This window comes from Stegodyphus dumicola, chromosome 7 (genome assembly GCF_044657685.1).
Source record: "Stegodyphus dumicola isolate Sdum_Otavi_A_Nest chromosome 7, ASM4465768v1".
NCBI classification, from domain to species: domain Eukaryota; kingdom Metazoa; phylum Arthropoda; class Arachnida; order Araneae; family Eresidae; genus Stegodyphus; species Stegodyphus dumicola.
This window is the reverse complement of record NC_140774.1, coordinates 3,757,908-3,770,059: the sequence shown is the minus strand read 5'-3', so window position 1 is coordinate 3,770,059 and position 12,152 is coordinate 3,757,908. Positions and strand designations below refer to the sequence as shown.

The following is a 12,152-nucleotide window of genomic DNA, read 5'->3' as shown; positions in this document are numbered from 1 at the left end:
TCAGATTGCATGGGCTGAAGAAAATCTCAAAATTGCCTCTGAGTAGGTGCAGGAGTTGGAATAGTATTTACAAGACTGCGTCAAGCACAAATTTTTATATTCAATGCAGATTTACACAGAGCACAGTGTAGAAGCACAACGTTATTTCTGGGATAGTTTTGATTAAAGAGTCCACGAAATCCTGATATTTTCTGTCATATTTGGTGGCTTCATCAGTCTAATATTACATATATTTGTTATAGGCGCTTTCAGAGTTAAAAGCCCTTCCTGAAATTCTCAAAAAATATCACATCCTGTTGTAGTTCTCAACACATACACAGCAGTTCCTCGGTAATTTCAAAGTTCTCATCAACACCTCTTATAAATAACACTAATTGAGCTGTATCATTTATATAACAGTGCTTTCATCCATAGCTATGAAGCAAAATTTAAACTTGCCACTCTCTAACTCTAATTGTGATGGGAAATTTTTATCAATGTCTTCGATTCTAGAAGTCACCGTTTTTTGAGATAAGTTTACAGTCTCATTATTTTTCTTGTCTGGACATAAGACATCACACACTTGGAATATGCATTGTTTAACAAACTCCCGATCACTGAGAGCTTTATTACTTTTTAGCAGTATTGTGTGTTACAGTGTAACTTGCATGTGTAGCTTCTTCTTGGATACTGTTTACCTTTTTGAAAACATTTTGTCGGCCGGATAATTTTTTACAAAAACATTCTGCATTTTGTTTTCTTTCATATTTGGACAATGCTTCGTAATTGGAATTCTGATGCTTAGATGCGAAATTACGGTAAATGTTATATTCTGTGAAGATTGCTACAGCTTCATTGCAAATGAGACACACTGGTTTATCTTTTACAACAGTACAAAAATATTTCCAGGTCCATTCATCGTTAAAAGCATGGCACTCTGAATCAACTTTACATTTTTTAGTAGCCATTTTGGGGTTAAAATATTTTATGAAGAACTCAAACAAGCACTAGCTATGCAAAATTAATAATTTCACCATTATTCACAATGATGCTATATGTCCTCAATTTTTCCATATGCAACCAATAATATTAGAACTTGCGTTAAAAGAAAACATTGCTGGCTAGAGCTGTGCCTAAATGTGCAGTCTGTTGTTAATGGCTAATCTTGTATGCTTTCTTTGATACATATTCCTGTATGTCTTAATTGGAAGGTCAGCGGCAGCCCTACATTATTGATCAAACCAATCGCACTCATTCTCTTCCCCTCTTTTCCTAAGACTCTGTTGCTAGTTTCAATGATAGCCATTTTTAACAGATTCCATTTCTCATCAATATACTCCACTTCCTCCAATTTGAAGTTTTTTAATTGAGTTTCCAGTTTATTCTGGTATTTCTGTATCTTTCTCTCTTAACAGCAGACAGTTTAATTTCTGTAATTTCTCCCCATGATTTTACAAACATTAGAGATTCTTCCTCTAATTTTCATCATCACCAAGTAATAGTTTCAGTCAAGATTTGCTACATGATATAACCTGACATCCAACATGTCTGACGCATGTCTGGCATCAATTAAAGTGTGGTCAGTCTGACTGAAAGTGCCACAGTCTTGAGATATCCAAGTTATTTTATGAATATGTTTGTATGGAAATCAAGTACTGGCTATCACCATAAGATGTGTAGAAAAAGAGATAGAGAGTGCTGCGCAGCTCGTATGTGTAGCTAATTAAAGTTTTCACCAGAGAGAGTTGAGAGTTTGATGATAGTGGTATAAACTAGATATCCTGTAATCTGAATATAATACTTGTACGTAGTCTTTGATTCATAAATAGCTTTAGTTAAAGGAAAGTGTCTTTATTTGATACCATAACATATCAAGATCCACCGATACTTAAGAAAGTTGAGTTAAGAAAGGCAGTTAGATTTTGTAATTGATTTTGAAATTAAAAATTATCATAAGTCATACCATAAATAAGTATTTATGTCATTTAGAACATTTTTGTGATTGGAAAATATCTACAACCAGCAGTTGCAAAAATAAAGGCAGCATAAGAACTTTTATGGATGTGATACATGTATATATATATATAATATCCATATATATATATATATATATGGATATTTTATTATTATTATTACTATCTGGAAAAATAGATTTCTCTTTTTTTAGGTGCTGCTGTTCTCAGAAGTCCAAAAGTACAATCACAGACTTTGTCACAAGGAGAAGTGTATGTTCCGAACACTGAAGAATTAGTTGCAGGGTAAGTTGGATTTTAATTTTGGATTAACTTCATGATTTGACACACAGTTTGATTCATCTCTTTCACAGTGATAGATATTTGATTGTTGAGTTAATCACACATCCATTCATTCTTCACTTTCTTTTTCACAGTGATTGATATTTGATTGTTGAGTCAATCACACATCTGTTCATTCTTCACTTTCTGGCTTGTTCGTTTGTCTGCAGGCTAGATGAAAATAATTTTTTAGATTAACACAATTTTTACTTAAAGTGACATATTAATTATGTAGTTCTTACTTTTTTTTAATGTTAGGGTACTAGATAGATGATATTGATTACTTCTAATTTCTAATTAGTTTTATTTTTTGACATGGCCATACCTGCCAACTTTTACGAATTTTTCGTAATTTTTACAAAAATGTGTTTGTCTTTACAATTTTACGATCATAATCCATTTTTTACGATTTTTTTCCTTTTTCAAGTGTTTTTAGTGATTTTTGTCGAAATTTTAGAATTTTTCGCCAATTGCATCGTGTTTTACCGCCAACTACTTCGAATCCAGTAACCTGCAGTTTCTCCCAACTCGCCGCTTAACCAGCCAATCCAATGCGCTGAACTTGTTTCTCCCACTCTTTTCTTTGTGGGCGCCAGATTATTTTTTTCGCATTCGCTTCAGCAGAACGGGAGTTGCTCAGCTCGGACTCAGCAAGCATGGATTGTTGCATTCTGTTTTTTTTTTTTTTTTTTTTTTTTTTTTTTTTTTTTTTGTTTGCACGTGGTACGAATCTTCTTAATACGTCGCTGTTAAGAAATGAGTTAAAAAAAAAAATGTATTCTCAATATTTTGGGCCTGCCTACAAAGCCGAATTTCCAACAATTAAAGAATCCTTCAAAGGAAATAACTATGCGTTTTGCAATGTGTGTGTGTGTGACTTCATAATAAGTCACGGTGGAAGAAGCGACATTGTGAAGCATGTTAAGTCTAAAAAGCAAATCAAACCAGGGAACTTGTAAATTCTTTGAAAGATCATGAGAAAAAAGAATTTTTTCAATGTGTTAGAAAGTACTTTTCCTCAGCCTGTGATTACATTGTAAGGAAGTTTCCTTTGCAAAATGAAGTTCTTTTAAATGAAGTGGCAAAGTTGAAACAAATTGAAAAATTCATCTTTTGAAAAGATTCGTTTTTTTATTGATAAATTTCCATTTTTGTTAACAATTAAAGGAAATGAATGCATAATGATGCTCTAGATGAACTACAGAACCAATTTTCTGCTGCACAGTTTGATGACTTTGCCAGTTCTGGAGAAGATAGACTTGATGTCCTCATTGGTACCTTAAAAAGAATAAAAAGAGCTGATGGAACACCAAAATATGATAGACTAGCAAGAGTTTTATGTGCTATTCTCGTAATTCCACACAGTAATGCTGAGTGCGAGAGAGTCTTCAGTGTTGTGAAGAAAAACAAAACTATGTTTCGTTCTTTAATTTCACCAAAAACTCTAGAAAACATTTTAATTGCTAAATGTTATGAGGAAACTAATTGTTATGACAGGAAATTTTCCAAAGAATTTTTCGCTAAAGCCAAAAAATGCACTCTAAATTCATTGCAATAATTTTTTTTTGTAACATTAAGTTCTTGTTTTATGTTTCCTAATAAATTTTTTAGTTACTACTTGAGATTTACTAATGTAAGTACAATTTTCGGTTTAATCCAGTATCCGGTGCACACGGGATTTGGCTACTTTTGGCGACTTTATGATGAGCAGTAAAAACGCGACATATACGATGAGTAATAAACAGGTCATTCAAAGAATATATATGGTTATACATAGTACAGTCAAAAGTCGTTAATTCGGACACCCATAATTCGGAATGATCTATAATCCGGACCTCAAAACTAAAAACTTTCTGCGCATGCGCCGCGTTGACACATGCGCATAGGCGTTTGCGCGTGCGCGTAAGACCTTTTACGACTGCGCATATGAGTGTGCGCAAGTGCAGAATACGTTTTCGCGTGCGCGTTTTATGTATAATGGACGTATAAGCTAAAATTATCTAATTATCTATTTCAGTTAATGTTGATGATTGCGTTGTTCTTTATTTTCGAATTGGATCCGGCTTATTATTTTTTGCAGACTGTAAGAGCAATTTTATAAAAGTAAGCTTAAACTTTCGATTATATCAAATAGAATTTCCTATATATATTTGTTAATATGTAAAGGATCTAAAGCGAAAGTATGTTTTGAAATCCGAAATCTGTTTATCAATTTCACGCTGCTCGGCGGGGGAAACGCCGCGACGTAATGAATTGGAAGTTGATCTGTCAACACTATCCTTATCTTCAGTGCAGATGTTTTTATTTTATTTGGCTTATAATTTCTTTACCAAATGTAGTATTTCATCTCGATATGCTCCGTCTTTGATATGATTTAAAACAAGTTCCTCGTCGTTATAATTCGCTTCCGATAGCGAAGAAAAGTGACAGAGGTTATTGAAAACGAAAAAATTTCGATTGACAAATTAGTCGGTGTTCTCGACACAGCAATTATAGGACTTAAACAGCGGAACTTTGTAACTGAACAAGAAATTATGTCTGTTTAATAGAATTAAAGAGAAAGTATTATCACATGAAACGAAGCAAAACTTAAACAACTTACATTGAAAGAAATGTTTAATAAAGTAAACAAATAAATATTAAGCTTTTTCTTTTTGCAAATTTTGATACCCTTTAGATCATAATTGTTCTTTATTTCATAAATTACGGTTTCATATTTTTAATTTTAGAATTTCTGCATGCCATCTTACGAGATTTAAACTGATGATCTATAATCCGGAAAAATCGATAATCCGGAATCGCCGAAGTCCCGACGAGTCCGGATTAACGACTTTTGACTGTATATACTATATATATAGTGTATATACACACATAGTATATATATAGACGTTCTTTGGATCATTTTTGGTGTTGGCGATAATTTTCAAAATCGCGCCAAGGCTGCACCGTATACTAGGATTTTACCTAATTTTCTTTTTTCTATTTATATAAATTGTTATTTTTTTAACATCAAAGCATAATATGAATTCTTTGTGTTCTTCTGAATTTTGGATAAATCTTCTGAATTTTTATCTTTAGAGGTTGGCAGGTATGCATGGCTGTCATGTTCATTTTTAAAAAGGTGCTTGTTATTGAAAGCTTCTGTTAAGAATTTTATTAGAACAAATTTTTAATCATTATTTTAAATTTTAAGCTATTGTATTTTTGTTTTAAGTACTTTAATATGGACAGTTCAAGTATTCTTCTATTTTGCTGAATTATTAATATCTCCATTCAGATATCGTTTGAAGGAACAACATTTGAATATTTCTGTGATTATTTTAAATAAAATGTTTGGAGACAATTATCAGATTATTTTGTACTACTCTTACATTAGATACTATTTATTCTATGTGTTGATTTGTTTGTACACATAATAGAATGCTAGAAGTTAAAGAAAGAAAAAAAGGAATGCATGCAAAACTTTTATGATTTGACTGTAATCATTAAAGAAAAATATCTGTATATATATAAACAGTAACATATTTATAAGAGAAAAAGTAAGCACTCAGATTTCATAACTGTACATCCATAGCTTAACTCTTTATGTAATGTAAATGCACAGTTCAAGAATTTAATGGGTGGGTGCAATCATATCACATGGGTGGAGAATATTAGAATTTCAGTTAATTGTCTCTCATTTAAACAAACAGCTGTAGAAAAAATTTCTTGTGTCTGCCAAATGTCATTTGATTTTCATTTTGAGTTTTAAACTTCTTCTTTTTTCTTTTTCTTTCTGTCTTTCATTTTTTTAAAACACACACACACACGAAAAAAAAAAAAATTTTGGTGTCTTTTGAAGTGTATCTTCTTTTTTTTTTTTTCACATTAAAACTATTATCAAGATAAAACTCAATATTCTTTATTCATCAAAGAACATAACAAGCGTTTGTGCCACTCAACTAGTGGTATAGTGGTTAGCGTCACTGACTGCCATGCCTAAGGGCCCAGTTTTGAATCCCAGAGAAGGCTTTGATGTTTGTAAATGCATTGTGTCAGTGCGGCATGGCGGCATTCTAAATATGCAGCGAGCCGTACGTCCTCTTGTGTGGTTTGGTGGAAGAGGATCCTGGGGGGATGGGTTCGAGGTGTGAGACCCTCGAACCCATCCCCTCAGGATGCTCTCCTTCAAAATTGGGGGGGGGCGGAATTGAACTAAATCGCAGTACCATCTGTAAGAGCTCATGGCTATTGCCTACGACAGGCATATTTAGTTAATTTATAACTAAAAATTAATTAAATGCTCACCTAATATTTGTATAATCCAAACTATCTGAATAATTTATTTGTTCATATCCATATGCTTATGTAGATTTAAATATTGCAGAAATTCCTTCATTAATGTAATCTTTATTTTGCATGTGCATGTATATCAGTTATGCATTAATCATATGGTCAATAAAAACAAAATTCTATTCTTATATTACATGTATATCATATGAAACATATTCATATAGTGGGATTTTTACCAACTTTGAACTTCTTGATACAATACTATGTATTACAATGAGCTGAAAGTCTGATTCTAATTTTTTTCCCCCACATTTTTTTTTTAACAAATGTCATAGCTGAAAAAGAATTTCTCCTTTCTTAGATCTGCTAACCCAAATAAAAATTTGATCTTCGTGGTTATCAGTTCTTGGCATTTATCTTCTAGTACAGGGCTCTTACCCAGGGAAAATTTCACCTGGGGGTTTCGCAGTTTCAGGGAAAATACAGTCAATCTTTTGTTTTAACTGTTAAATATTTAATTTTAGTTTATTAATATAAAAAAACTACTTTTATTAAAATTTTGGTATTTATCAGTGTTATCTATTCTTTTTCTTGTTTAATTTGTGAAACACATTAGAATAATTATAAAATTAAATGTATATGTATTTTTCAAGTTTTGAAAAGGAGGGGGGGGATGATTGTCTTGCAATGGTGAAAAGGGTGCATAAAATAAAAAAAAAAGTTGAGAATTACTTTTCTAGTGCAGTTCTTAAAATTGGTGCAATGTTTATGTTAAAATGTCAGTAAAGATTAATTTACAATGAAACATAACTTACGATTTTGAAACCTCATATTTATTAGTACAGTCAAAAGTCGTTAATTCGGACACCCATAATTCGGAATGATCTATAATCCGGACCTCAAAGCTAAAATCTTTCTGCGCATGCGCATAGGCGTTTTATGCGTGCGCGCAAGACATTTACGACTGCGCATATGCGTCTGTGCAAGTGCAGAATACGTTTTCGCGTGCGCGTTTAATGTATAACGGATGGTATAAGCTAAAATTATCTAATTATCTATTTCAGTTAATGTTGATGATTGCGTTGTTCCTTAAACTTCGAATTGGATCCGGCTTATTATTTTTTGCAGACTGTAAGAGCAATTTTATAAAAGTAAGCTTGAACTTTCGATTATGTCAAATAGAATTTCTGATGCTGGAGCTCCCAAAGGATCTATCTAGAAAACGAAAGTATGTTTCGATGTCCATCAAACAAAAAACGAATTGCTACAAAAAATGGATAAAGGCATATCCTTTGTTTATCTAACCGTTCCGAAATCTGTTTATCAATTTCACGCTGCTCTGCGCGGGGGGGGCGTCGCGCAATGAACTGGAAGTTCAACTGTCAACACTATCCTTATCTTCAGGGCAGATGTTTTTATTTTATTCGGCTTATAATTCCTTACTAAATGTAGTATTTCATCTCGATGTACTCCATCTTTTATATGATTTAAATCAAATTCCTCGTCATTAGGAATATCACGAATACACATCAAATAGTTTTCTGGTTGCAATTTTCTAATTTCGACTACACGTAATGTATTCTTTACGCATGCGCGCGTTTAAAGAAATGTTTAATAAAGTAAACAAATAAATATTAAGCTTCTTTTATGGTAAATTCTGATACCCTTTAGATCATAATTGCTCATTATTTTATAAATTACGGTTTCATATTTTTAATTTTATAATTTCTGCATGCCATCTTACCAGATTTAAACTGATGATCTATAATCCGGAAAAATCGATAATCCGGAATCGCCGAAGTCCCGACGCGTCCGGATTAAAGACTTTTGACTGTAATGGGCTCATATGATATAAGCAGTTATCACGATCCACCCAATTTTTTTATCACAAGAGCATTGAATTTCTACTAAGGCACAGCTTATTTGTCATGTTTCTCATTCCATGAAGCTTAGTTTGTTTCAAAAAATGGCATGTGAACTAAAATATTGTGAACAATAACTCATCGCCATCTGGATTTCATCAAGTAGGCCTCATGCCCTCTCCCAGTCATGCTGTAAAAGGGAGAGATAATCTTTTTTCCAAAACAGATTGTAAAAAGATTTTAAATGTATTCAAAAGGAATATTTTTCTTGATGTGTGTACATACGAACTTGGGAGTTACATAACTGTATTTTACAGCAGTCCCATATACAACATTTCAACATTCTACAGCTAATCATTTTTGAGTTATGCGAGGTATGTATGTACATACATATGCCTTTAGTTGATCTGCACGCAATAGTTGGGGAGTTATTAATAATTTAAAAGTTTAAGTGGTGCTGGATGTAACGTGGTCGACATTTGTTTAGATTTGAAACTTTTAGTAGATTAGTGAAGTAAGTCATTTGGTGCATCTCCTTCAGTGTCTGTTTACCTAGTGGGACCAAAAATTAATTTTCAATTTTGGGCAGCAAAAATATTGTCTTGCTGCCCATTCACCAAATCTCTTGTTTTTCCATAGAAAGGAAAAAAAAAAAAAAAAAAAAAAAAAAAAAACAAGTTTCTATGAAGATCTTCATATGAAGATTAAATGTGTTTAATCAGTTAATTTTTACATTTAATTTTGTTATACATCAATATATAGTACATTACTAAAGTGTAATGATAGCACAATTTTGGAAGCACTGATGTAGGAACACTGAGATGTAGAAATGCTGATTGTGAAGATACTTGATGCTTAAAACATAGAATTTGTAAAGACTAAGAAGTTAGCAGTCGAAGCAGTTTTAATTCCCTCCCCCTACCTTTTTTTTTAAATTCACTTTTGTGGCCGCAATTAACTTGGCACTCCAGTCGCGCCTATTCCAGAACCTATATTTCCAGAACAATTTTGATACTATGACAATAGAAACAAACATAGATGACTGCAACAGTGTTTTAACAGGATGAAAGTGTACGCGAAAAAGAAAGAATGTCGCAGTACTTCAGAGGGAGTCAAAAGTTTTGGTTTACAATTATTTGATTGGGCAAGAGTCATCTGCATTAAGCGTTAATCGTACGCATTAAGTGTATGATTAATTTGAGTGATGTAGTTTAGACTTACAGCGCTATTTTTAAAATAAAGAGATAAAGTCCCCAAATTAAATAAAAAATAAAAGAAAATATAGCCAATTAAAGTTAAAAAGTTTTTTTTTTTTTTTTTTTTTTTTTTTTTTTTTTTTTGAATCTTACACATTTTTTCTTCAAAAAGAAAATAAATATGTGTTACAAATAATAAAATCTTACTTCTAAATGTGAAAATTAGTATGGTGTAAAATTTTATGATTTATGATTATTTGTAATAATTAATGGGTGTATAAAATTTTTATAATTCTGATATTGTGTGCAAAAATTTTTAGAAATCCTGCCCTGAAGTATCAAAATTGTGATGTAAATGTTCCAGAAACAAGGACTTTTTACAGATTGGACTCAAATCTTAATAGGCTGTTAAAAATATGCCATTATTTTAAAAGGATATAGTGCTTAAATTTATAATTGAATTCAAAATTTTATGATGTATAATTTTTTATTCATTCAAAAGTTAATGTTATGTTTTGTATTTTCAAAATTATATCTTTCCTATTTTGCTGCTCTAATGATTTTTCTCTCAAAAAGGCTTCTCTATTGCTTCCCCACCCTTCTTCTTTTTTTTTTTTTTTTTTTGTGTGTGTGTGTGTGTGTGTGTGTGTGTGTGTGAGAGAGAGAGAGAGAGAGTGAGAGAGAAGGAGCATATGTAAGAAAAATAAACAATATGTAAAAGATTAAATTAGCAGTGTAAATTAATTTCCCTTCTGTATTCTAAAAATAGCAACCTCTATTTGCACTGCATCATTTCGAGACTAATCCATGTCATATGACTCCTACATAATTCTGATGATGTAAATAGTACTAAAATTCAAACAGCCAATAGTAATTTTCTAGCAGTATTAACTATTCAATCAAAGTGGATTGAGAACCAAAATTGACTCAATATGAATTAAGATTTCACCCTGACCATAACGCACTTGCTTTCTATGCTTTGGCCTCGCTGGACTGCAGTCTGTCTGTTCCTTTTATCTTACTGCAAATTTTTCTAAAATGTAAACTTTTTTGAATAGGCACAATTTAATGTGCCAACTTAATTGTCGCCACAAGGTGTTTACTGAAATAAAAGTTGAATTAAATATACCTTGACTGCCAAATTTCTTATTCAGTGTGGATCCGCGTTCCTGCAGTCTATGACATCAAAATTCTTGCTGTTCATTATGGATTCAATTGACTACGTTCTACTACAGAATCCATTATGTATATATTTTAAATTTCCTTCATGTTTGGAAGTGCTTTAACCCTTTCCGGAACACTACCTTTTAAAGTTGGAATTTCGATTAAAAAAAAGGTACGCAGTCTGATCAGGCCTAGAGGAATACACAAGTAAAATTTTGTGAAGGTAGCACTTATTGATTTATTCTGTGGGTGTGCCTGAAGCGGGCACACTGATTGAATAGAGCTTTGAAAAGAGTGCTGAAACGAGCATTGCTGGGAAGCGCGTAAAAGAGTAAGAGATTTTGCCTACAATTAAAAAACACTAAATTCTGAATACCGTAGCATATTCAGCATTACCCAGGGTGTGCCACAGGGAGACTGCTACTCTACACTCCCCTGAAAAGCTCTTTTTTAGTTATATGATGAAAACATGCATATGAATAGAACAAAAAAGTAACTTGGGTATATGACATTTACATTTTATATTTACACTTTAGTCTTCCCCCCCCTTATGATGGTACTTTTCAAAGAAAGTGACACCACCTTTGGAAAAGCACAACTCAATATTGCATATTTTGCACACGTACAGGGATCCGTATCAGGTTCACTATCTGAAAGCAATTCATGTAGCACTGTTAGTGCTTCAGAAATAGTCAGCCCTCTCCAATACGTTTGTAAAATAGTTATATCTACAATTAGAAATTATAAACTATAAAATAAAATTAAATAAATGTCTACAACTCAAAACTATTAAACATAGCACTAGCGAAAACTTTGAACGAAAGAGAAAAAGAGAACTGCTCTAGTGAAAAACCAAACAGCTAACTGATAAAATTACTGTTGACCTTCAGAAAATCATCACCCAAACAATTTGTTAGTTAATAAACAATTGTCTCCTTAAAAAAAAAAAAAAAAAAAAAAAAAAAAAAACCAGAGAGAGAGAGAGAGAGAGAGAAGAAAGAGAAAAACAGGAAATGAAACGCAGATGTGGACCCACCTTTCCGTTGTCAATGAACTGACCAATGAGATGCGGAGAAACAAAGAATACAGACTCTTGGTTGTCCTAGATTATCAGTGAGCCCGGTCTGGGCACACCTGGGGTTCGCCGTTTGATTTTAGGCAAGATTTCAAGGTAAAAATTTAAAATAATATTCCTTTTATACCTTAAAAAAATATGTAAAATTTCTTTGAAAAATGAGGGTCTTAAAAAGCTAAACACGGCTAAAATATATGGACTGGTTTGTGTTGAGCTGCCATCAACTATAAATAAAGAAGGTTCAGAGTAACCTATATATCCTTTTTTATTCAATTTTTCTGTGCATGCAGAAGGAAATTTTTAGGTGCCG

The 12,152-nt window shown here is 32.3% G+C and overlaps 1 protein-coding gene across 5 annotated transcripts in view; it reads left to right on the top strand.

The window, feature by feature from the left end:
• Positions 1-12,152, top strand: part of nbs (nibrin) — a 92,715-nt gene that overhangs the window by 62,334 nt on the left and 18,229 nt on the right. For all 5 annotated transcript variants that reach the window (XM_085819822.1, XM_085819821.1, XM_085819826.1 and 2 more), the window contains one exon: positions 2,147-2,237. In XM_085819822.1, coding sequence (XP_085675948.1) covers positions 2,147-2,237 — 91 coding nt within the window. The remainder of the gene's footprint in view (positions 1-2,146; positions 2,238-12,152) is intronic.